Here is a 27385-nt window from a genome sequence, read left to right on the forward strand (position 1 = left end):
AGCGGTATCGTTCTCTCTGTTGTTAGATACCATTACTCTAAATCTACCGGTATATTGCCTTACAGGCCAGAAGAAACAGGCGGCAGACAGCGGCAAAAATCGCTAGACACACGACACAGGCGACTGGACGACCGATATCGTGTTTTACCGTTGGCCAGAAGACTGCACGGTGGTGGTCTGTTTGCACGACGCCCTGTACGGTGTGTACCTCTAACGCCTGATCATCGGAGAAGACGTTCTCTGTGGTGCCGGGAACACCGGAATTGGAGAGACAATGAATGGGGACGAGTACTCTTTACAGATGAGAGTAGATTCAGTCTGAGTAGCGATTCTCATCGCATACTCATCTGGAGAGAGCGGGGAAGCCGCAATCATCCCTCGAACATCATTGAAAGGCACAGGTATGGAGGTGGCGGTGTTCTCGTTTGGGGAGGCATCATGCTTGGTAGTCGTACAGACCTTCACATCTTCGACGCAGGTTCAGTCAACGGGACCCGTTATTGTAACGAGATTCTTCTTCCATATGTGCGTCTTTTTAGAGGAGCTATGGGTCCGCAGTTCCTTTTCATGGACGACAATGCACCATGTCATCGCACAGTAGCTGCCGAACAGCTCTTAGAGAGTGAGGATATTGAACGTATGGATTGGCCGGCACGATCTCCGGATCTCAATCCCATCGAGCATGTATGGGATTTTCTAGGCAGACGCTTGGCAGCTCGTACCTTACCACCAGTAACGATTCCGGAGCTTCGATTGGCGCTGCAAGACGAATGGGCAGCAATGCCTCAACAACTCATTGACACCCTCATTTTCAGCATGGGCAGACGCTGTGAAACCTGCCTAGCAGTCAGGGGAGATCATATCCCCTATTAAAGACCGGATGTTTCTTGCTGGACACCCATCACAGGGATGTTTGGGCCTTCAGTCGCATTGCGCTCCATGCTACTTTTTCAATAAAGCTTCTTTTTATCCCTCTGATTTCTCTTTTAGTAAGTGTTGCTTACATTACACATGTCCTTACGCATTGGGGATCTTACGGTATTAAATGTGTTGATTTGGAAAGCTTTTGTACAAAGTTATATTGAAAAAACCGTCTCGTCCTTAATTTTTGCACACCAGTGTATTTCTCTCATTATGATAAAGTAACAGTACACAGAGCCATAGAATTTTGAATGACGTAATCCTCCTACGAATATGGGCATGTGGAAGATCAAATTTGAAATTTTGAATTTGTTTTATTATCGATTTCATATTTTATAAAACTTAAACGAATTTTTGAGTAACAAACTGAACGATTTAAAAGCCAACAATGGCAACAATTTACGGGGGGAAACTTTTTATCTGCAGCTCGCGGAACTGTGTGTCGAAAATTCTAAAGATATGCTCATTTTAAGATTATTTTGTGACATTGCTGTTAAACTGAGTTTTATGGTTTAAATGCAAAGAACATGATATTTAATAAATAAAGGTAACGCACAAAACGTTAAAAAAATACCCCTTTGGACGTAATTTAGAATCTGAAATCATTCAGATTTTACTCTTATATCTTGGACAAATGTGCTTTTTTTTTTGTTTTATTTTATATTTTTATTTTTATTTTATTTTCCATTGTTATTGGAGAAGGATTGCAGCGGTATCGTTCTCTCTGTTGTTAGATACCATTACTCTAAATCTAACTAACTGGCATGGGTTGATTCCGCTAGTCTATATATACGTATAAAGAGGAATGCCTGTTTGTCTGTTTGTTTGTTCGCAATAAACTCAGTCACTACTATAGCTATCCTCACCAAACTTTCTACAATTGTTTTCTGTGTCCTGAAAAAGGTCGATGTCCACTTTTTTTCAAAAAAAATTAAATCAGAGATATTAAGTAAAAACTCTGAAAACGCTAATTTTCGCCCTCATTTTTCCGAGTGGCAACAGGCTCGCACGCTGGAGATAAAAATCTGCTTTGTTTTGAAAAGTGTTGCCACTGCTCGCTTTCAAATCGTAGAATTTGTCAATAAAAATGTCAATAAAAAGTATTACAATGAAATAAAAATAGCATTGCCAAACATTAAATACATTATTCCCGAATCTAGAAATTCGTGGAAAGCCATTTCGACTATTCCCATCTTCGTACGACGTTAATCAGCCGAGATATTAATTAAAAACTACATATAGAGTTGAAATACTGAAAATTGTATGAATTTGAATCGTATTTTTTGAATCGTATTTTTTGAATTATTGTTATTAGAGAAGAATTGCGGCGGTAACGTTCTATTTATAGTTAGTTACTTTACTACTTAACTGGCATCGGGTACATCCGCTAGTAAAGGACTAAATATAAGATGCTATGAATGTGGTAATTATTAGTCCAAAGGGGCTTTGTCCCTGAAGGACTATTGTTTTCGTTTTGCGATTTTGCGTCGGACTCATAAACGTCGGTTCACTTTTCAAACTGTTGCCACAAAATGTTAGAGTCCTGCATTATATTTGAAGAAATTAAATAATGAAAAATCTGCATAAATGATTGTCTATTTCTCGCATTGTGATAAAACAATGGTACATAGAGCCATCGAATTTTGAATGACGAAATCCTACTGCGAATATGGGCATCTGAAATCCCAAATTTGGAATTTGTTTTTTTCTATGTTTTTTTATCAGTAGGGAATTTTGAATTAAATTGTATCTTACCCTTTTTGGCTGATAACAGTATTCGCTGAAACCAAGAAACTGTGCAAATTGAATAGCAAGAGGCTCAGTTTAAATGCAGGATGTTTTCTAAACCGTGAATTTATCTGTGCTGCCTGAATAAACCACAAGGATTTACTGTACCGCAAGGCAATTATTTGTGGTTTACTGTGATCCTAAACGTGTGGGTTACGTTATCAATACATTGTGAGTACGGCAAAATCGCGCACCGCAAAAATAACTATCTATGGAAGAAATGTGTTACCTATAATTCATATTAAGAAAGTGTGCATAATTTAAACAAACGTAAATATTTTTGTAATTAAAAAAGTAATAAAAATGAAGCAAATTTTGTATTTGCTTAATATGTACGTCATACAATTATAATTTTTTTCAAAGCTGGGGATTTTTGTTCCTACAGTAACTGTGCAGCTTTTTAAAAGTTTCTCAGAGCGCAGAGGTTTTCAGTGTCTGTAATAAAATGTCTTCTTCTTCATTTGGGTCAATCCCTATTGCAAAATCCGATAGATAAGTTCCTCTTCCTTTTTTGATAATTCGTTTAACTTCTTGTAAAGTAAAGGCGCTTTATCTTCTTTATTATCAATGCTTTCACCGTCAGCTATTGTAATAAGATCATCTAGCTTTTCATTAATGATTTCTCCTCCATCCTTATCTGAAAATGCTTGCCGCCAGTTGTTTTTGCATGGCGAAGGTGCAAGAGAAATATTTGATGGCAAGAAGATTTTGTCGGCTTCCTTTTCACTTGATGGATATCCTTTAAAATTTTTGATAACTTCTGGCCAAAGCTGATGCCATCGAATATTCAGTGTTGATAAACGTTGAAACACGTACGAATGAAATTTATAGAATTGAACAAATTAAATAAAAAGAATTAAGATAACTCGTACATGAGAAATCACATTTAGCAAATCCGTGGTCGGTAAGGGTTTGCAGTGTTTATGAAGCGGAATTGGAAGTTAGCTATTGTGTTTAGTAAGTTGTGTCTGGAAGTCTACTATAGCAGATCCGATCCAATGTTTGTAGATTTGCTATTTTAGATATTGTTGTATGTAGTCGCGATCTTAGAATCAGGGCGAGATACCTCAGTCTGTACAATTTTACAATTATGTACCACGAGAAGTCATTGTTATTATTAATTTTTAAAACTATCAGAAGTGAATAATAAACATCTGTTTGATTTTAAATTGGGATTGTTAAGAAATTAACATTTACAGAAGATGCTTACTGGCCGAGACAATAAGGATAACCTTTGTGGTTGCCGTTACGATACAATAAGTTATTACCCGCTGTTTGCAAGAAGAAAGGTTGAATATTCTTATTAATTTTTTATTAATATTTATTGCATTCTTAGCCCACCAGCGGCCGAGTAGTAAAGTCGGTGAACACTGCTAATTCGGGTCGAGGTTCGAATTCCGCAAACGGGCTGGCTGCATTGGTGTTTTCGTGGTTTTCCCTAGTGTGTAACATGTATATGAGACAGTTTCTCTTCGAAAATCCTCCACGAAGGCATCCCTCCCCTTAGGCAGATAGCCCTCGAGGCTTTGAATCATATAAACCAAACTTATTGCACTCTTAATATCTGAATTAACATATGAAACAATTTGCTTAATAGCAAATGTTGTGAGAGAGAATACTCGTGTAGTAGAGAGAGTGTGGTGCAAATCTCATTTAACTTTAAATGACTTTTGCGCAACTTTTGTTACCTGGAAACCAGGTCAGCGTGTCTCTTCAAAGCGTTTGCTTTTGTTTGCTCTAAGTGATAATTATTGTTCTTGTAAACAGAGTTAATTAAAATTTTGCGTGTTCCATTTTATGACTGGAAGCAGTAGCAACTTTTGTCTACATTATATCTGTAAATATCACTGAGATTTAACTAACTTAAGCTACCTGTTTCAGATTTTGTATGCTTAATATGCATATGGATTCGAATCATATGCAAATTATAATTCATTGTGAAAGTTAAAGTAGTAATAGAGTAAATTTATTATTTAATATAGATATGCCAATCTTGTGCTGGAAATAAATCAGAAAGAATTCAAAGACTCAATGGTTGCTGCATATTTTTCGGTTTGAGATGAAACAAAATTACATTCTACAAGATTTTTGACAAAAGATCATTTACCTTGTAGCTAGGCAGTGTGGTGCACACATCTTAACGATTTTTAAACTCGATGATTGGAAATAGTTAACCAGAAACAAAAAACATTGTGATTGTCTTATGGTGACCAAGCCCTGTCACAGTTAGTTCCAAGGAGCAAAGTATTGATATGAAAAATGTATTAAATGTAAAGGCTTAAAAACCTTAGTGTAAAAAAGATTTATGTAAATTACTAATTACTTAATTGCTAAATAGCTTGAAATATTATTTTCCTTAGTCCTGTGAAAACATTTTGTTATCATTCAAAAAATGAAATGTGAAATTTTCAGAGAATGAAAAAAGAAATTGTTTCTCTTTTAATATGGCAGATTAGCAAGTATAGGTAATTGCAAAAATAATTGTAATAGTGTGTTACAATTATTATCTCTGCTACTGAGCGCCGCCTGAGATAACCACTGACCTGACTTTGCTGTAAAAGTCTTACAGTGTTAATAGTCATCCTGGCAGAAGGGAGAATTTCCTCCGTGTAAAAATATACATATAAATATTATATGGGCATACAAGGCTTGTGTATAAGCATAGATATATTGATTACAATCATTGTCTTGTACAAGTTACATATGATAGATACATAAAATCATGACAGCTAAGTGTTTAAACATTTACTGCCTGCTATTTAAAGATTATAAATTTCTATAAATATAGAAAAAGATATTGTATTAAAATTGCTTTTTATCAAGATTTTTAAATTATATTAGATTAAGCTGTCTATAGATTATTCCAAACCATTGAAGAATTTTTCAACAAGAGCCAGATTTTTCTGAACCCATTTATGATATTTAGCCAGCGGTTAGTGATAAGAAATAAATGTGGTTTTCCCATGTTAAAACCGTCCGCAAAATTATTAATAGTTAAATAACAATAAAATTTACTGTCGAGCTTTCAAAATTCCTTTATAACTTCAGGGAAGTATTTAATTCAATATGTGTAAAAAAAAAAAAAAAAAAAAAAAAAAAAACCTCGTCGCAATCAAAAGATACAGGAATTTAATTGCTACTGTTATATATTAAATCCATATCATTAACGAGCTCAGTGTTTTGCAACCTACTACGTACTTAGAGTTTCATTTTTAGCGTCATAAAAAGAAACTTTATTTAATAAAAATTTCTGAAGTTTGTTCTTTCAGAGCCAAAAAAATCAGAAGTTATAAATTTGTATGTCGCGACTAGGTGACTATACTATAAAAAGTCTTTGTGTGCTGTAACTAGTACACACGTTTTAGTTCTCATTATTTTTTATCTGTAACTAAAAAAAAATTCCTATTATTAGAACCTCGCTTCTTCGAAATAATGAGGTAAGTAAAGTATACATTGTTAAGCTCTAACACCATTTCTCCTCCTCCCATTTTTTTACTTAAGGCGTTTTTTCATTTTCTTATTAATCGAAAATAAGTGTATATTTTATGATATAAATAATGGGTTTGGGAGTATATTTTATATGCCAAGATAGTGGGCTATGTAGCCTTCACTCGTAGATGTGTAAAAGCCACATCTGTTCCTTGTTATGGATTTTAATCGATTAAAATTTATGCCGTGTTATAAAATTTCTTTGGGGGATTTGGGATTTATGGCAAAGCACACGAGGGCTATCTGCCTAAAGGGAGGGATGCCTTCGTGGAGAACTTTCTGAGGGAAACTGGCTCGTATACACGTTACACATGGGGAAAACCACGAAAACGCCCGTGCAGCCAGCCCGTTTGCGGGATTCGAACCTCGGACCGAACTACCAATGTTCAGCGTCTTTACCGCTCGGCCGCTGGTGGGCAAAATTTCTGTGAAGTACAATAAGTGCTTTTAAATGACTTAAAATATTCTGTGATTTTCTACAGTACTTTGCATATCAATTTTTGCCATCTGCAAAGAGAGCAGCTTTTTTTTTTTTTTTTTTTTTTTTTTTTTTTTTTTTTTTTTGTCGCTGAAAGCATAAAATTTCGCTTATTTGTGTCTTGCCATCCAAACTAAATTTTCTTAAAGCAATTGAGGCATATTGTTTCACTAATGCGGTTCAAAATAAAAGTGTACTTAAATTAAGTTATTTTTTTTTATTAAATGCATTCAAAAGTAATTTTATTGTCGAAATTGATTATTTTTGGTTTAATTAGTTAAAGTATGTTTTATTCTAGCTTCGCTCCACCTTAATTTATATAAACATGGTCCTTTTGCATCAGGAATTTTAAGTAAGTACTGTAATTAAATTGCCTTTCTAGTCCGAATGTCAGACGGCCTCAAATATAAATGGAAGTTACAATGTATTTGAAGACCTTGTATTTTTAAGGTATTTCTAAGAGCTAATGAAATTAATTTTTTCACTTAAGGTGGCTTATATATATATTTGCTTGACATACTGTAGATGTTCTATTAAAAACATAATTAAATGTTACGATACTTTAAAGTAAACTTAGGTATATAAGTCTTTTTTAACATAAACGTTTTGCTAGTAAATTGCCTTACTACTCGTATAGTTTAAGTAATAATCAGCCTGAAGAAGATAGTTTTGAATTTTAGGAGGGCATTTTAAAGTGAAAAATAATGTCTTATAATCATAACAATACCGTGTTGTAGTTTACTAAAGTGTTTATTCTATAACTGCTGTTTTAAGCTTTATTGTGACAGAAAGCCCCCCCCCCCGTTGTTTTGAAGAAAAAGATTAAAACTGTGCATTTAAGTGATCAAAGAGATAGAATTAAAGGCCTGATATAGGAGTTACTAATCAACCCTGTCTCTCCCTCATCAAAAATAAATAAATAAATCAAATTAAAAAATAATTAAAATACAGTTATATTAAGTCTTTCTTAACTTTAAAAAATCATGGTCAAAACTTTATGCTTTTATTGTATTAAAACAAAATATTGAATAAATAAAAACGAAAGAAGTATAACATAGAATTGAATTCTTCCGTTTAACCAATAAAAAATGTAGAATGGAATTCTCAAAAGAAAGCTGAATTCAGTTCTCTTCCAGATTTCTTTCCAGATTTTCAATAGCAAGTCTTCCCCCACAGCAACGTTTGCTTTGCAAAAACAATTTCCTACTCGAGAGAATAAAAGAACAAGAAAAACATGAGTCATATGAAGTAAAACTATTAAATGTTTACGATTGTTAAATTTCCAATTTCATTTTTACTGAAGAGTAACTGATAAAGAATTAAACTAACGATTTTCAACATATGTTTTATTTTCGTCTGAATAATAAATTCAAATCTTTGCTTAAATATGAATTTAGAAAAGAAAGCCTTTTCAAAATAAAATCAGAAAATCAGTAATATATTACGCCCGGCCGTTCCTTTTTACTTCCTCGTGCGACGTAAAAAAGAAGTATTGCAATAGCGAAAAGTTTCAGGTATCATTTTTCAACGGAAATATCCATTTTCACTGCTATAGAATGCAATTTAACGATGCTTTTGCGTGATATCTGTACGTAAGGACAGAATAAAGAACTCTTTTCCCAAAAAAAATTATAAAACTGATTTAAAATTAATTCTGAAGAGAAATTTTCGTGGTGTCTGTGTCTACGTACGTACGTATCTCGCATAACTCAAAAATGAGTAGCTTCAGAACGTTGAAATTTTGTGTGTAGGACTGCTTTAATATGTAAATGTGCACCTCGTATTTTGGTTGCAATCGGCGCATCAAAAGTATATAAATATATGTATATATATATATATATCCACTCTGTTACTCGGCTCTGTAATTCTCAGTTACTTTATTCTTATATGTTTGTAAATTGTGCACTTTTTGCTTTAAATATGATTGAATTATGTTGTTCTTATTTTCCGGTTAAGTTTTTATGCCTTTAGTAAATCTGCATGCAGTTTTTGTAGAATTATCAACAATTTAAAAGTTGTTTAAGTGCGGATAATCCAAATTATTTTTGTCATGGTGGCCATGTTTGTTTGCATTTGAACTTGGCAAAACAGTGCGTTTGTCCAATCTAGGAAAACTAAGCTTGGCAACAAAGATAACGCCTTCTTTTATTATTGCGGATTAAATCATGCTTAATCCATTTTGGAATTTATTCGAGGAAATAAATGTTTAAGATTTACTTCGTAATTTTTAATGTAGATATTTTGAGTTTTTATGTATTTTAGCCTTGTAACGAAGTGAGGACTGAATTAATTGAAGGAGAAATATTGAATCGTCTGTGAAAAACTGTTCCTTTTGTTTGTTTGTTTGCTTGTTTAATTTCTTTTATACATGGTTTTGGATTTGTTATAATATTTGAATAGAACACGTGGCAATGATTAAATAATTCTTCAGATGATATAAATTTTGTGCATTCTGAGTTATAAAATGACTCTGTTTTTCCTTAGAGAAATTACCATGCCAGGAAACTCTTATCGCCATACGCCTTTTAAGCTTCATTATCACTGGGCCGCAAAATTGCTTTTGTATAATAGTTCCGGCTATGTGTTTATAAGTTATAAAATGATATGCCATTTTCAATTACTAATTAAACTGCCTACTATTTTTCAATTACTATGACGATTTCACACGCCGTTTTATTGCTCCAGCCATAGATGTACCTCCGAATTTTCGGAATTTCACGGATTTACGTTTTGACTATGAACTTTAAGTGATATACAGGAGTAAAGATCTTCGGATCGTACACTTCACTAAATAACGGCTGATCTACCGTTATAAAATGAATGAAATGTAACGCTGTTAAGGAAACTTAGCGCCAGAGTGTCACTATAGTAAACAAACTTAGTGAATTTTAAAGAGTGCATTTATTCTATTGCGGTTTATGCGCCGTCGACGAAGTATATTTAATTCAATCCAATAAGTTTAAATGAAATGCAAGAAAAAATGCGTATAATCTAATATTCCGTACAAGGAAGTCATGTGGTGTACACATCAGATTTCTTCATTTACAGACACATACACGTTTCGAGAGAATTTGGGATAACGCCACTTTGGGCTATAAAAATATTTAAAAATGATATATCTTTAGAATTTCCGATAGAAAGTCTCGTGCGCTGGAGATAGAAATGTTTTATTCCCTTAAGTGTTGCCACTGCTCGCTTTGAAATTGTTGAGTTTTTCAACCAAAAATTCGTTTAAGTTTTCCAAAATATGAAACAGACAATAAAACAAATTCTAAATTCGGGCTTCGACTACGTTACTCAAAGTTTGATGACTCTAGGTACCGTTGTTTTTTCAGAATGTGAGAAGCATACATACATTCATGCAGATTCTTTTCATTATTTAGTTTCTTTAAATATAATACATGGCTATAATATTTAGTGGCAACAATTTGAAAAGTGATACATCGCATTTAAGTGATTCAGCACAAAGTGCTTTTCTGCGACTAATACATTTATTTCTGTGACTTTCTTCGAGGCTAACAGCCCTTCTGCGCTTTTGCCCCATTGGGCTGAAAAGAACGAAAAGAAGATACAAAAATGTACCTAATTTCAAATACTACTATCAAAATATCATCGAATTGGTGATAGTTATGAAATTATTTTATCTTGATGAGAGTGCAGTGAAACTTCGATGAGAAGAGACAATTACGATTCAACATTTTTTTATTGTTCTGTACCTTCTAAAAATATTACTGAATATGACTGTAGGCGTGTTAAATAAAGGATCTTATTTATTTTCGGCTCTCCAAATTCAAAATTCAGATTATTATTCAACCATCACATAAATTCCTTGTTCAGTTCTTAAAGATCTCATTTCTGGTTTTAATTCATTTGCAGTTTTAACTTTTCATGTCAATGTGGTTTGACGCATTTCGGCCAAACTGAAAGAGATTTGAAATTTCTCATTAGGTAACAGAAATGGTTTGTTCAAAAAGGAGAAAGTTTTCATAGCTAGTCACAGTAGGACACTTAATCATAATTTGAATTGGGCTCTATAAAAAATTATCCATCTTCAGTTAGTAAATTAGACTTCTTTGAACCCTTCCACATTAACAAAAATTTTTCACCTTTAGTTAATGATATAAATTTTTCGAAGGGTTCAAATTTCGTAATATCTTAGTTTTCCCCCCTTTTATTACTATTTTACTCGACAGATCACATTACATTCGTTTTCGCTTTGCTCCGCTCAATCTTCCACTTTAAAACTGTTTCGCTCTTACGAGTGCTGAATTTTTTTTTCCACTTCTGAAATATAAAGGACCTATGTCTGATTACTTTCGAAACTGATTTCCAAAATCTATGCCAAAATAAAGTTGCTTTCGCGTCTAATTTTAAAATGCACAGTTTCATTAACCACTAATTAAGTCAGAAATACGGTACTTATTCATAAATCTTCTCATAGGGTAGGCAGGAAACAGCTTTTTTTTCAGATAAATATGAATAAGCTTTCCTAAAACTTTGTCGCATGTTTGTTGTGTTTATATGTGTGCATTGTCGGTTAAATGTCTTTTCAGCTAAATTCACGTGTCGATTAAGTGTCCTGTCGGCTAAATGTTCCTGTTGGCTAAATGTTCTGTCGGCTAACTGTCCGTGTTGGCTAAATGTCCTGTCAGCTAAATATCTCATTGGCTAAGTATCCATGACCGGTTAGCATACTATATGACAAGTTTCACTTAGAAAGACCTCCACGACCTCGTTCTTTACTTTGTTCTTGCTTACAGTACGGAGATGATAATTCTCGTACGCTTTGAAATAATCGACCAAAATCTAACGTAATTTATAAGAGAATTAGGAGGGTTATTTATTACATACTATATCATTAACTACAAAGAAGGAAAAAGGGGGAAAGCAGGCTATTTAACTGCTTTTTCAGGTTGCGACTGAGCGTCTAAAAGCTAACGTAAATTAATATCAAAAGGTGGGATCGAAAATATAAAACTAATTGTGTTGTTTTGGCAAAACTTTCTATATGTGTGCTAGAAAATATTTTTAATTGTGTGGCAAAATATGACATTCTTTAACCTATTGAAAATAACAGTATCTATTTTCAAGTGCAAAAAAAGATAAAACTGTATTTGCTGCGGATGTTTACTGCAGCAAATTTAGCAATCTAGGTTTTAAATAGAATGAAGGAATTTAAGCTTGAAATGAGACGTAATTTTATATTTGAGTTTTCTTGAACGTAGTCGATGAAGTTGTAATCAGCATTTTACTTATTTTTAAAAAGTACACGTGAAATATTTAATCTACTATAAACTTAGTGTGAAAGACTCCGTGTTCTGGTCGCCATATTCTATGTTTGCTATCTAGATTAGGAGGATTTTATAACTTTCCACATATGTAATTAGAAGCTAGTCAGTATAATTAAGAAATTGCATGGAAATCAATTTCTTAATTATACTGACTAGCTTCTAATTACATATGTAATATCGGGAAGCATAAGCATGATTTTTCTTTATCTTTATCAAAAACCGATATTAACATTTGACATTTATATAAATATTGTGAATTAAAATCTAACGGGTAAATAAATATCTACAGTAAGTTCTAACCATAAAACAGTTTCAGAATAAATTATCTTTATATTTTAACTAAAAATCTTAGTTAAAACTGCGCTTTCGTGAGCTTGAAATTTCGATACAAGGGCAACTAGATAAAATAAAAAAAAAAAATAGAATGCATGCTTTTTAGTTTAATAAAAATTGCCTGACATTTTATTTACAAAAATCACGGTATGTATTCTTACCTGATGTTTACACATTTTAATGTTTCATTTAATTATCATCCTTTTTATCATCTATGAGCAAACGTTGTGCAACACTTCAACGTACAATAATTTTAAACGTAACTGAATGCGAAGTTATTTTAAAACTTTTAATTTTTAAGAATTACAGCACTTCTTATTCATAACGCAGCTGGATATACCCGAGTTCCTATTCTGGAATAGTGCATCTAGCAACAAAAACAAAGTCAGATTGCCTTCGAAGAGATTCTAATTATATTAAGAATGCGAGAAGAGAAAAAAAGGGTACGGTTAAACAACTTTTCTACAAAGCGCTTGTCAGTGTACATCTCCGTCATCAGTATTTGTCTTCTAACATGAGAATTATAAATTATTGTTAATCATACAACGTACTTAATGCTCCATAACACTGCTAATTAGCCGCTAAACTGTATCAATCCAATGTACAACATAATTATTGCTCTATAACACTGATTATTAGCGGTTGAACATACTGCGTCTTTGTATCAAACTACTAAAGCAATAGTCACTGCCGTATGACATCCACGCCACCAGCTAAGTTTGTGCCTTATCTTATTACTTCTTATTTATATCAAGTTTGGATACACCCGAGTTTCAAATATTACGTGGTTCGTATTCTGGAATATTGCATCTTAGCAACAACAAAAAAAAAAGTCAGATTGTCTTAAAAGAGATTTTACATTCTCATTGCATTAAGGATGAGAGAAGAGAAACAAAGAGGTACGGTTAAACTGTTAAAAAGTGTTGGGAACTGTGAATGTATTGAGAGATTGGCTTCAAGCTCAAAATACGGATTCTCTCTCTCTCTTTATATATATATATCATGCATTTAACTTTATAAAACACTTTTTATGAAATAAAGTAACCAACTGAAGACAAATGTACGTACTTGATACTAACAAGTGTCTACATATATACATATATGCATAAACAATCTATACATACATCTTTTCTTGCCTACTTTCACTGTATTTTTGTATTTTCTGGTTTTTTTTTGGGGGGGGGAGAAGTTGCTTTTTCTTATGTAATTTGTTGACTGAAAGACATAAAAATTGTTTTTGAAGTTCTCTGTTGCACACATAAGACTATATACCTTTCTTTTAATGAAAATAATAATATTTTCATTTAGACACCATATAAGGTATTTCTCCTGCCTTCTTAACATGCCTTCGTAGTGTAGTGGTCAGCACGCTGGGCGTGTATTCCTGAGGTCCGTGGTTCGATTCCTGGCGAAGGTGTTGCTCATTTTTCATCTTTCTTGCTTTAAAAAAAAATACCTAATGTCTCTACGACCTTTTACTTCACTACAGCGCAAATGCGTTTATAAAATCTTTGACTGTTGCAACAGTTCCCCATTACAAGAGAAAGCATTGTAATTTGTTATTAGGATAAAAACTGAATGCTTTATTTTTTAAAAACGTGTATTAACTCTTAAACAATCATTTTTATAACGGAAACATTGTAAAAAATTAACTAAATTTATAAATCTATTTTGTGAAATATAATTTACAAATATTTATTAATAATTTGATCTAAATAAAAATTTTAGAAAGTGATTTCCACTGCATATTTTTTACTTCACGGATTGACTTTCATAATGAATGAAATTTCCTAAATATTTCTTCAAACAAAATTCTGTTAAATTAATGCAGACAAAGGGATTCTGAATGATCAATTTGCATTTTACCTGGAAAAACCTGGAAATTTGCCCCGAAAACATTTAATTTCTTTTACCATAGTAATTGCAGAAGAAAATTTTCCAATACCGACCCTATTTGTAGTCTGCTGGCCAGACAAATTACATGCTTATGATAACATCCAATATTGACAAATTTTATTGAATTTATCACGTTTTCTCTTTATTTGAATATAGAGTTTCGCGTGAAATTGTTGTTGTAAATGCGTATTGAATAGTTAGGGCAGAACCAAACTGTGAGAATGTCAATGGCAACAGATCAAACAAATAAGTGATATCGATATGTTTCCAGATCGGAACATGCTTTTAAATGGACTCGTCCCAAATCCTTAGTCTACAGAAAAATAACTACTTTATATAGCTATTAGTTCTTCGTTCGTTAACAAAACAAAGAGCATGAAGTGTGCCATTTCGAAATCGCCCTCAATTTTTGCAACCATAGGTTGATAAATGTGATATATCTGTGAGTTAGAGGCATTTTATCCGCAGGACAGAATTTGTAGCTTAATACAAAGTTGGATATATCATGCACATATGTTATTCTATAGAACATTAATATGGTAGAATTAAGGAGGGCTACGAGCCAAGTTCATGCGTAAACTATGCGTAGGTAATGATGACACAATACCCATAGGTAGAAGCATTAGATATGTCACATACAACAAAGTTAATGCCCATAACAGAAGACGAATTTGAAGTGATGAAAAAATACCTGCTATCATTAAAGCCTTTACTGAATATCGGAGGTACGTGATTAACACATTGCGTGTATCAACCTACGTACAACTTATTTATTGCTTTATAACACTGCTTATTAGCGGTTGAACATGCTGCTTCTCTGTTTCAATCTACTAAAGCAATAGTCACTGCCATATAACACCCACGCCACCTACTAAGTTTGCGACTTATCCTGCAACAACCTTGTCACTTACAAAAGTTTTATGCCACCAAATATTACAGGCAGGGGCTCATATGCCACTTTATAGCAAAGGCTTTACTTGTTCTGCCACTTAAGAATGATTAAAAAACGCCACATTTTACACCATTCGTTTTGTTCACCTGCCTGACTATTACTGAAAAACCTGAGGCATTTGTCATCGAGTTTTCCGATGGCTTTCCTTGTTTGTTAAAAACCTTAGATTCAACAAGTTTTGTTAGATGATCTAACATCAGTGTAGATTTTACTGCAGCTGCATTTTAAAGTTGAAACTGCTGCGTATACTGCTTATTTTATTTCATTCTAATTATTATATTTCTTTTGCTTAATATATGTCAATGCAGTTTTAATTGGCAGACTTGTCATTTCTTTCTACTTTACCTTTCTTTCGCATTAGTCTTAATCATATTTTACTGGATACGAGGTTCGAACTTTAACACTTTAAATACTTTATTTGTGATGTTATGCACATTGCATATATAAAATTTTACTTCCCCGCCTAATTTTAGCGTTAATTTTAGCGTAATTATTAGGAAAGTTTGTTTGCTTGTATCTTTTTTAGTTCGCTTGTATCTTTTTTAGTTCGCGTACATTTAAGAACGAAAAATTATAGTTCTTCAAATATTCATTTTCTGTATACTTATACAGCGATCTAAAACGTGGCTGCTCTAGAAAGTAAGTGTACGAAGCTGTTTGTTGTCTTTTCTTTAGGAATCTCTTCTTAAAGTATTACTTTTATTTTTTACTCTATTCCTATTTTAGGTGTTACATTTAAGATCTTTAACTTATCACCCTTCTAGTGGCATATCAATAAATTACCATCCGCCTAATACAATCAGATTTCGACTTCCATACACAAGTTGACTAGCGAAAGAGTCAAACTCATCTCGCTTCGTTCAAGCTACGTTACATGAAATGGCACTTACCTTTTCCACGTAATCGTGTTTCGTACAAAACAGCTTAGTAGCCGAATGTAAATTAGAAGTTCTCAAGCAAGGTTCGGGATCTATAAAGGGACCTGCCAAAAATTATCGAAATTCGCAAAAGCATTACGAAGATATTATTTTTAGGAATAATTAGAAAACTGAAATGTAACCTATAAAATTAATACTAATTTTTTATGGGTCTTCATATTGTAAAATTTTTCAATACTTCATTTTTTTATTTAATCGTATGCGCAGTAATAGATATGCAAATTACTATTAAAAGGTACTTATTTATTTTTAATAAATATGATTTAATATTTTATAATTTTTTTCAGTTTTCGATAAACTGCGTCTTTCTACAAAAGATAGATTCCCGAGTAGTTTATTCGGATAAAAATAGGTGGTGAATGAAAAGTATTTGAGAAAATCAGAGGAAAATGTTAAAACCAATCATTCCCCCCCCACACACAGAAAAAAGCTTTTATAGTTATAAGCTATAGCATATTCTAAAACAAAAGTGTTACTTCAAAATATATTCTCTTTGTCTTAATAAATTACGGGTAATAATTGAGGTACATTTATTAAGATTTTTACATACAATGAAATGGGAAATGGAAAACATATACCTTTTTGAGAAGCATATGCTATCATAAACGAGGCATCAGGTAATCTCCCTTTAAACAAATAATTGGTGTTTTTCTTAACAGAGTATCTTCTTTTCAGTTTTTTAGCAATCCTGATAATAAATGATGGTGGAATTTCGATGTTATGTGTAAAACGTACACCGAAATGATAACACTGACTTCTAATTAAATAAGATGAGTAATAAATGTGAATAAAATATATTAAACAGTTTAGAGTCTTTTATATTTAATGTTATGGGAAAATTAGTTATTTTCAAATTATGATTATAGTATTATGTTATTAAAATTTAATAAGATAAATACTGAATTCTGGAGACATATCTTATATTTAAGTAATATTTACTACTTTGAACTTCCTATTGAATATTAAAAAACTGTCAGTTTAATGCTAAAGCAATAAGTGAGTGAAATAGTAATTGTTCAAAGTGGTTGAACTGATTAATATCCAGACATCAAAATCGAATTTCCTTTCACCTAAGAAGGATCTTAGAGTGCGTTTGATTGCTCTTGTAGCTTCATAAATACAAAAATAATTAGATGAATTGTAATCATAGTTTTTTATCACGTGTTAACTATTTCTAAAATAAAGTTTAAATTATGTTTACATGTTTTGAAATAAGTTTTACACTGCTTTTTAACTTTGAAGAAAATTTGATTCAATTCTTAAAAAATTCTAATAATTGTACAACTTATTTCAATTCTGCTACTTTAGGTACTTTGAAAACTAGTAATTTCCAGTCAGAGTTAATCAAATTTATTTCTAGCAATTCAATGCAATTTCAGGAAAGAATTTTAAAAAGCATATATTAAGGAGATTTTGTAAAAAGTATTTGGATTCATTTGCTTTCCCATTCGAGGGCATTTCTATCCGAATCCATTTAGCGAAGAAGCTTGAAGCTACAGAAGTGGTTTGTAGATACTTCTTCAAATTGGGTAAAACGCCTGGGTAATAAGAAGATGCCACTATTATTCTGCTGCATTTACTGTTAATAAGGAAGTGATATACGATGTCAAATATATCGAACGCATTTCATTTACCTGGGCTGCTTTCTATGAATGACAAAATCATTTTAGCAGTATTAGTGCTTTTGAAAAATGCTCCGTTCTCATTTCTTATTTTCTGTCAGAAAGTTTTTAAAACAAATTTCCAATACATTCATGACGTTAGGATTGTAAAGAGAAATATACATTTGCGTCATCAAAACAGAAAGTTTCTTTCCACAGAAGGTTGCACATATTCGTTTAATTATAATTTATTTATTTATCTGGATTTTATATTTCAAGCAGTTGATGAAATTTTTGTAGGAAAATTCGTCTTGAAAAAATCTGTTTTACACCTCCAAAAACATTGAGCTCAAAGTAAAAATTTTATTGCAAATAGAAATAAGTTAAAAATTAAGCTCAAAGTAAAAATTTTATTGCAAATAGACCTGCTTCCTTTAGTTCAAATACTATAACTTCTAAATAAATTAAAGCGCTTATTTACAAATAAAAATTTCTGCTAGCATATTTGTGAAACTAATATCATAATTGCTCGTCGAAATCAGAATACCGGCGTTTGTCTGATTTCTAACCTAGGCATATGGCTGGCTGTATGATTGGTTTTTGTAGTTTTCCCCAGGTGTTGCGCGAATTTGTAGATTCATTGGGTTATATCGAAGTGAGGAAACTGAAGAAATATGCAATGCCCTTACAGGGATTCGAACTCTCGACCTCCTGATAACGCGTCGAACGTGTTGTCTAGTTACACCACGAAGGATCCCTGGCGCATTCGGAAAAGAGGGAGAAAATATCTTATAAAGTCTCTGCGAAGGCGTGCCTCCTATTAGGCAGTTACTTTGTTACCTAACAGCGCGCCATAAGGAGTCAAGCATCCGCGATAAGTGAGCAAAGGGCGCTGTATTAACTGCAACTGTTTTCTCAGTATTTAAATGGTAACAGGGAGTTATGCTGCTGCAGACTGCACTCTTACACTCAATGGACAAAGATTATATACGTAATAATAATATGCAAAACAATACTGTAACATACAACAGGATATAGTAATGTAAATAAACGATAGCATACAACAGAATTCACAATAGAATACAATATATTAAGTACATCACATACATACAGGTAATGCATAATGAGTAAATACAAAGCAATTCAAAATCTAATCCGGTTATGCGCTGATTGCTACACCAATTAGTGGTAAAATTGTAAATAAAAATAAAATATATGAATCCATCCCGTATTCAACCCAAAACATACCATTAGAAAAAGTATGTCGACAAACTGCATGAAAAGGTGCAAAAATAGTGTAAACCAAAAATGGAAACAGTAAAAGAAAAAACGTTATTTACATCCTTCACCACATCGTCGTCAGGAGGTTGGTGTAACGAAAGAAGTAAATGAATCAGCCTGTTTCTGACCTGATAATGACAGAAATTTACAAATTAGAGTTCAGTATTTCAACTTACCATAGAAAACTAATCTTAGAAGTTTATGCGTTTATGAGTTCAACCTCTTACAGGATGGAGTGGATAGAGTAAAACTGCTCTTTTTCAAGGGAACCAAAAGTGAAAGCAAACATCAAAATTATAATTTTTTTTTAAAAATTAAGTACAATTTTTCTATTGGTATGCTCTGGGTTGAATATGGGACGAATTAAACTATCTTATTTTTATTTATATAGATATATAAGTAAATTAACAAACTCTTTTCTTGATAATGCTTAAAATGCTAATTATCCCAGAATAAATGGATGTGTGGGAGTCGCGAGACTAAACATTGCCACATGTCTAATGTTTAAAATTCATTTTATAAATATATTTTTATTCTGTCTAAACGATTTTTCCGTCCAGAAACCTTACATGCGGGCTGAACGACGAAAACATACATGTAGCACCCCTTTCGCTAAGGATTCGTGCTCGAAGAACTTCTGCCTCTTGTCAACTATCAGTGTCTAGCGTCCTTACCTACTCGAGGTGAGCGACTATTAACGAAGCTCCAAAGGAATTAGCACTCCCTGCAATCAAAAATTAAAAGTAGATCATGTTAAAAAATCATAGCCTCATTATCCTTAGAAGTATCCGGAAACACCATTCATCAAATAAAAATTAATTTAATATTTTCGCTTTTAAAATATAGGAAATCGATAGCAAAAACTCTCAAAAATACGAATTTAGAATAGATGAGGAGCATTTAAAGTCGCGCAGAATTCTCTAAACTCAAAAATCAAATCAAGTCTTGCTCAATTAAAAATTTTGCTCTCTTTTTGATACATCATTCGGAACAATCGCAGTTCAGTTAGAGTGAGATTGAAACGATATAATTCAAAACAAACTCAGAATTAGGATATCTGACGCATATGAGATTTTATCTACGTAAATTTGATAAAGAATGAGAAAAATTGCTAATAACAATGCAGCGTATTATTAACTTGCATTTATCGAATTCTAATGAGCCGTATTTTTGAAGAAAATATGAAAGCTTTGTATGCTTAAAAATGAATGTATAGACCTGATGAAAGGCCTATTCAGATACAATTGTTTTGTTATTATATTCATATTGTACCTTTACAAAAGAAACTGTTTATTTTCACTAATGAATAAATTAAAATGTTTTAAACAGGATCATCCGACCGGATATAATAAACTATACAGACGCACAGAGGAGCCGAATTGTTTGGGAAATACTCATCAGAACGCCACATCACGGGGACGGCAGGGCAAGCACTGGTAAGTGCTCTTTAAAGTATTCCATTCAAAAGCCACCTTTTTTTGCCGTTATCTAGTACGAACTTCTCAAATAATGAGGCAACATTTTACGTAAATGCTTTTCAGAAACTAATGCAACAACTTTTCGAAATACAACACTTTTGTTTTAGGATTAGTGAATAAGGAAAACCTATTCATAATGGAGGAGAATTTCAGGTGAAATATCTTAATACAGATTATATCGAATACGGCACTCATAAATAGAAAAGCTTTTTATTAGTTTACTTCTTATTAGGAATATTTCGCAATAGTTTATTTGATTACTTTGAATGAAATAATGATTCCATTAATTGAAAAGGTGCTTATTGTTTAAGATGGTATAAATAAAAACCTACTAAATAAGCAATTTATTTATTTTAAGAGTGAATTAGAATGATTAGTTCCTTGCAATCACTGATAATTTTATAAAAATACTTCTTTAATTTTTAGGTGTTTTGTACCTTGTTAGCAATGGAACATACACAGCGGCTTATCCTTTGCATGATGTAAGTGTATGGAAAAATTTTATTGATTTTTAAAATGAATATTTTTATTGATTCATTATAGTACATTGATCTTGAAGATTCAAAACTAATTGCAACTCATGATAAGTCTCATGGTTTTGGTGTACTGTACTAACAGTTTTTACTCTCAAACATTAAATAAAAATCGTAACTGATTTATTTATATAGCATTAAACTTTAAAAAATTAAATTTTCAAATTTTTGAAACGAAGTTCATTTTTATTTTTGTTATTTTTGTACGTATGTTAAATAAAGATTTGGTTTAATGTTAAATCCTGTAAACATAATATGATTTAAATAATAAATTCAAAAATCTATTCCTTCTTGTGCCGTAATAACATGAAACTAATACAATTCAACTCTTAGGATTTCGGATCACTTTAAGTAAGTAAGTAAAGCTTAATATCATAAATTCCAGCTCACAAAAATATCAAATTGCATAATGTTTGCAAATGAAATCAGAGAGTGAAAATTTAAAATAAATCAACTTGTTTTCGCCCACATAAACCTTTTTGATTACTTTGAATTTACCGGGGGTTGAGACATATCCGCACGTTCACTACTTTAAATGTGTCTCAAGAAATTTCAGTAAACTATGGAGATTTAAAATTTACTCCTTAATATGGATTAGGAATTTCAATACCCTGTCGATTTGTTTTTCTGTTCCTTTCAGTTAAAATAAGTGACTAAATGGCCAAAATACATTCGAAATTGGACCCTATAGCCCACGGGAAAAGGTTAAAAACTCTAAGTTATTCTAATGCGGTTCTTAAACTGGGAACTAGTAGGTTAAATGCAGTTTTCTGCAGTAATCCAGTTTCAAATTCTAATCGCGAAGCCAGAATTCGGAAGTTGTAGTTTTTTATTTGTTTTCACTTTATTTTCTCTTAGTTTTTATCTTTGTTGAACAGAGAAATTTCATAATATTGTAATGAATTAATTTATAGTGTTGTAATTAAAACAAAATAAATCCTCGTGCTATCCTTTTTAAGTCACAAGCTCCCGGCACATTATTATATAGAAGAAATTTTACTTTGGATATATACTTTTACTATGAAAATTAAATGTTAAAATTCATAAATAAATACTTTCTCGATCCGTAAATATAACATTAATTTAAATAATTAATAATTGCGATCATTTTTAGTTACAGTATTCTGCTTGTATAGATAGATGTATTTAAATGATCGGATTGAATATTTAACAATTAATTTCATTTCTGCCTATATCATTAGAAGAATTAAATTTTACAGATCGGTAGTCTGATAAAAACATTAGCATAGAAGTAAATAATTTTAGGCAATTTTTTGTTTTATTATTCTTTGTTATGTTATTCTATTTTATATAGCATTTAATTTTCTGTAGAAAATATCTACATAGATTTTCCCTACAGCTCCTTATATTTATATATACCGTGTATGATAATATATATATATATATGATAATTTAGAGGTTCGCTGTCGTGGCACGTTGATATAATTTAGCTAAGAACCGATTAGAGAAAATGAAACCAAATCCTTTTTTAGTCACGGCCGAGAAAAACTTTGGCGTAGATCTGACTGGAGCAAAAATCACAACTGGCTTCTTGGTTAAAACATCATTTTTATTTTGAAGAGAAAAATTCTTTTGAGAGACATTTCTGTTTAAATTGGTCCAACATTAGGAACACTCAAAAGGCCGCACAATTTCTATCTACTCAGTTTAAATTTTAGATTATAGAAGAGGAAGCTTGGCGAAGAGATGTGACTTTCTTTGCCAGACCAGGTAGGCAAAACAATTATACGTAATAAATGCGCTGGTATTTATAGCTCTGAAAGGTCTTTGATTTAATCGTGAGCAGCGATTAGGCTAAAGATTTTGCAGTGCAGAGACATTGCTGGGAAAATGTGACGCATGCTGTAGAGTGACGTAAAATGGTGCAAAGTTTATCCTCGAAATGAGGATGTGTTTAATTAAAAATTAGGAATTTTAATATCTATTGCCACTTTGTTCCAATTAAATTTAAAAATTTTATTTGGGGAGAATTGGCCGGTTATCTCTAAAACAATAAAAATATTACAGCCATAACTCTGTCAGTTGCAATCAATATGGCAACCAACCGTAGGCATGCTAGCATTATGTTTTAGATACATGTAACTTCTTTTCAATTTCCTAATATCCTTGCTTGACGCTAACCTGTTCACACTCAATCGACTTGATGCATATTTTTCTCGACACTAAGAGAGCGTAAATTTCGAATGATTCATTATTTAACTACCAAAAGAGGTAATCTGAGCCATTAAATTATTCAACTAGCTAATCGTTACGTTATTGCGTCATTCATAACTAATAACTATGTCATTCATAACATTTCCAAATTCTTAGCTAATTAACAATGTAAACTACCGCTATATAGTAACTGAATCGTCTGAGCCATCGAAAGATTTCGTTCGATCGAATTATTGAACATTCTCCAGCTCTATCAAAGTTTTATTTTTTAATTTGATAACTTACATTCTTTCGCTTTGGGCAATAAGAGATCGACATCAGTAATGCTTAAAGAAATATAAAATCATCGGAGGAAGGAACGTCATGGACAACATCAGACTGTGATTGAAAAATACATGAAAAGTTTGCGAAAAAAGATGGAGCAAGAGAACATTTAAAGAAGAGATTTATGGCAAGAATTAAAAAAAGGATCATTTCAATTTTCATTGAGATCACAATTTCATTGGAAGATTAGAAGTGAAAACAGATGAATTAAAGGATATTGTTATGAAGTGAGATACTATAGGTGACGCTGACGCGGCAAAAGAGTTACTTAGGTCTTGTAACTCATCGTGAGCAGACGCATATCTTGAAGCGTCAAAAGGGCTGAAATCCTGTATCCCCACTCTGGAATATGTATGTAGTATTAGTGTAGTGTGTTGTGTATTATCATCGTAGTAAATGTTGTGTGTGAACGGCGCTTAATCCTTGAAAAGTTACCGACCACAAAAGCATCTTGCAACTACACCTCTGGATACTTAGAGCTTTCATGATCACTCACCTACAGATATACTAAACGCTTGGGATACAGAGGAGTTGTGGAAAGTTTTTGATACAGCTTTACCAACGACGACTTCAAAGACTGACAGAACAATGAATTCGTATAGAGCACGAAGTGATAAATTTAGAAAATTAGAAAATATGAAACTTTCAGCAAATCTTCTCAGTAAAACTGTGGTCACAGCAACAAAATAATAAGCTATTTTATAACAGAAGAACGAAAATTTCATAGAAACTTGAAGCAAGACAATGCCTTGTAGATGTTCCTCTAAAGAGATAACATATTTACCATCCTTTGATTGAAAAAATATATTCTTTTGCATATTATTATCGGAGTGCGTGTGAGAAATAAAGCAAAACATGTTTATTCGTAAATTTTTATCGCATCGCAATTTTATTGCACAATACCTCTATTTGCTTGTGTTGAAATGATATTTTAGCCACGTTTCGTTTGGAAATTTGTTTCTAGGAAAGTGTCTTGATCGTTAGTTTGATATTACGTTTTTTTAATTTACCTAACATAGCTTTATTTATTATTAATCACGGCAGAATATACGTGATAAATTAATTATATGGGAAATTACATTAGATATTGAAATAACTATGAATCTAAGTTTTTAAGAAAATTTTCACAGCACAGTATATTGCGTATAAGTGAGAATGTAATTTATGATATTATATACATAAATGTATTAAATGAGCGTAGTTTTACTTCTGTAATATTAATTTTGGTCACAATTATCTTAATTATGGGACATTTATCTTGTTTTGAAGGGTCCATATGGAAAAGGTGCATTCAAAAGAGAAGAAGAAGAACCGAATGCAAGAAGGGTAGGAGAAAATTTATATAAATTATTTTACTAAACTACAGTATAGCCTCGATTATCAGAAATGACTGGGATCGAAATGGATTCTAGTACCCGGTTTTAACGAATAAAGTTTTCAAATGCCTATTACAGTACACTGTTTGTTTTCGAACGTTAAAGTATTACTTTAAATAAATAATTCTTTTAAGAATGAATTATTTTATTTCGATCTTAAATTTTTTGTTCATCAAAGCGAACAAATGAAGATGTTACACCTTTGATTTTTTATTTTCGCATATTATGAGCTGCATTCAGTGCTTTTGATCATTCACTATTCTTAAGCAATTGATAATTGTTAACCTTTCTTAATTTAAAAGCAAAATTCTTTCGCAATTTAAAGTCCATTATGAATAACAATACTTTCATAGAAAATATTTTTTCTTCCAAACCCAAAGACTAATTGAATTAAAAGAAAAGAGACCCGTGTGAATACTTTAAGTGGAGGGTGAAATAAGTGACTTCAGAAAAAGTGATTATAAGAAGTTTTTAGATTTCAAGAACTAAATTACTAAGTAATGTAAAAAGAGCGATTTTCAGATTTCGAAGAATTTCTTTCAATAAAATATGTATTTTATTTCCCTGCTTTTGTCGTCATCTTTCCTGCCATCCGTCCAAAGAACTTTTTTTTATCAATAACTGAATATTCGGACAATCGAACTTGCACTCTATTGCATTCTGTTTTCTATTATTTATTGAATTACATTTTATTTAAAGAATAAATATTTTCATATTCATATTTGTTTATATTATTTTTCTATTCATTTTAACAACAGCTATTATACAGTGAGTGGGCAAGAGCAGCTTGTTGGTACAAACGGCAACCATTGGGACTTATACGGTGAGATAAATTAATTTTGATATAGTTTTTAAAAGTTTTGTAGTATGATTCTGTGTAAACTTTAATCACAGTTAGTGCTTTTATCTTAATGTCAATAAATAGCGAACAATTATTTTATTTATAACATTACTTCTACATTTCATTACTGTAAGTCAGAATGAATGTTTTATTACATTGCTTAAAATAGCAATGCTTTAACAATGTTTTCCATATTGGCCAAAGCTATCTTCTTTATGCTATTCACTATAAATATTCGCTCTCTTGCTTCCTATATGATATAAAATTATGGATACATTTTCATACTAGTAACTTGTACATACATCATAACTAAAAGTTTTAAAAGAAAAACTTGTTATTATTTCATTATAATTTATATAGGCAATTCAAATGTAATCAAATAAATTTTATTTCGCAGGCGCTATTTCGGAGAGAAGACTAGTTTGTACTTTGCTTGGCTGGGTTTCTACACAACCATGCTCATTCCAGCTGCTTTCCTAGGATTGTTGACGATGATTTATGGAGTTAGTACAATGAATAGTAACATTCCCAGGTAAGGATTTCATCCGTGTAACTTAGTATCTTGTCATCATGGTAGTTTGTAAAAAAGCAAATAAATTACACAAGAGGATAAACGCGTCGATCTTTCCTACTTATATGCAGATAATAACAATAGTACCCAGGAATATTTAAAACTATCTGAAAAATTCTGATAAAAGACATGGGATGCAAGAACAACCCTTTTGTGTTAACGAATGAATAAACCTCCACACATGTCACTTTTCTGAACTTAAAGTCGCAATTAGGAGACGGACTAAGTGCCTATTTTTCATCACGCATATTATGTACGTGTATTATTAAGTAGTTCAGTACTGATAAAAGAACAGATAGAACTGAGTTCTAGTAGCCCGCAGACTTGTAAATGTCATCTCAGGCTTAGTCGATTACATGCGGGCACTGGTACTGAGATTTACGAACGCTGATAGTCAACGATAGGCCTCAGCATACTTCATCAGTGATCTGTCAGATATTTTTTTCCAATGACGGGCACTTACCTATAACTGACTGGCCACTTCTAAGGCCAGAAGTGAAGGCCATTTTATTGTGGAGGCACCTAATGGGCGGCCACCGTTACCTCTTATAAAAGGACAGACAATTTTACATCCATGCCTTCTCCGGAATTCGAACCCGGGCCTTCAGTATCGCACAAAAGCATCTTGCAACTACACCTCTGGATCTCAGGTTTCTCTAATCATTATACCGTCTGGTCGGATCAGCTAAATCTAGTGTTGCTTTTTAGTGGTGATAAAGAAAGTCAGACTGAACTCAATACTTAATCTCTATCCATCGCCCGGTATAATTTGTACGGATTTTTCTTTTAGAGATATTTGAAGACCATGTATACGAAATTTTTATTGGCTTCAGTAGGGACTTGTTCCTATCAATAACATACCCGTTGATATGCTGGTAAAAGTGGAAAGAAATTTCAAACTTCGACTATCTCAATGTATGGACCAGAACGGAAACCACATTAATAATATTATTTTTAAACCGCAATAAAAACAAACTTTAAGTGTCTCTCTATAACTCGGAAAAAATTAAACTCATATCGCTTATACTATTTGTGTTATTCATTTTTTAAAATAAGGTAGTTTCCTTGCCGCACCCCTGTACTATAAAATTATTCTACATTTATTAATAGCCTTAAAAA

The 27385-nt window shown here is 32.1% G+C and overlaps 1 protein-coding gene across 6 annotated transcripts in view; it reads left to right on the plus strand.

The window, feature by feature from the left end:
• The window catches only part of LOC118203999 (anoctamin-4), a 475106-nt gene that overhangs the window by 336730 nt on the left and 110991 nt on the right, over positions 1 to 27385 (plus strand). For all 6 annotated transcript variants that reach the window (XM_085815493.1, XM_035376334.2, XM_035376321.2 and 3 more), the window contains 5 exons: positions 20298 to 20404; positions 20873 to 20928; positions 24748 to 24804; positions 25613 to 25677; positions 26093 to 26227. In XM_085815493.1, coding sequence (XP_085671619.1) covers positions 20298 to 20404; positions 20873 to 20928; positions 24748 to 24804; positions 25613 to 25677; positions 26093 to 26227 — 420 coding nt within the window. The remainder of the gene's footprint in view (positions 1 to 20297; positions 20405 to 20872; positions 20929 to 24747; positions 24805 to 25612; positions 25678 to 26092; positions 26228 to 27385) is intronic.

Source organism: Stegodyphus dumicola, chromosome 1, assembly GCF_044657685.1.
Source record: "Stegodyphus dumicola isolate Sdum_Otavi_A_Nest chromosome 1, ASM4465768v1".
In the NCBI taxonomy this organism is placed as follows: domain Eukaryota; kingdom Metazoa; phylum Arthropoda; class Arachnida; order Araneae; family Eresidae; genus Stegodyphus; species Stegodyphus dumicola.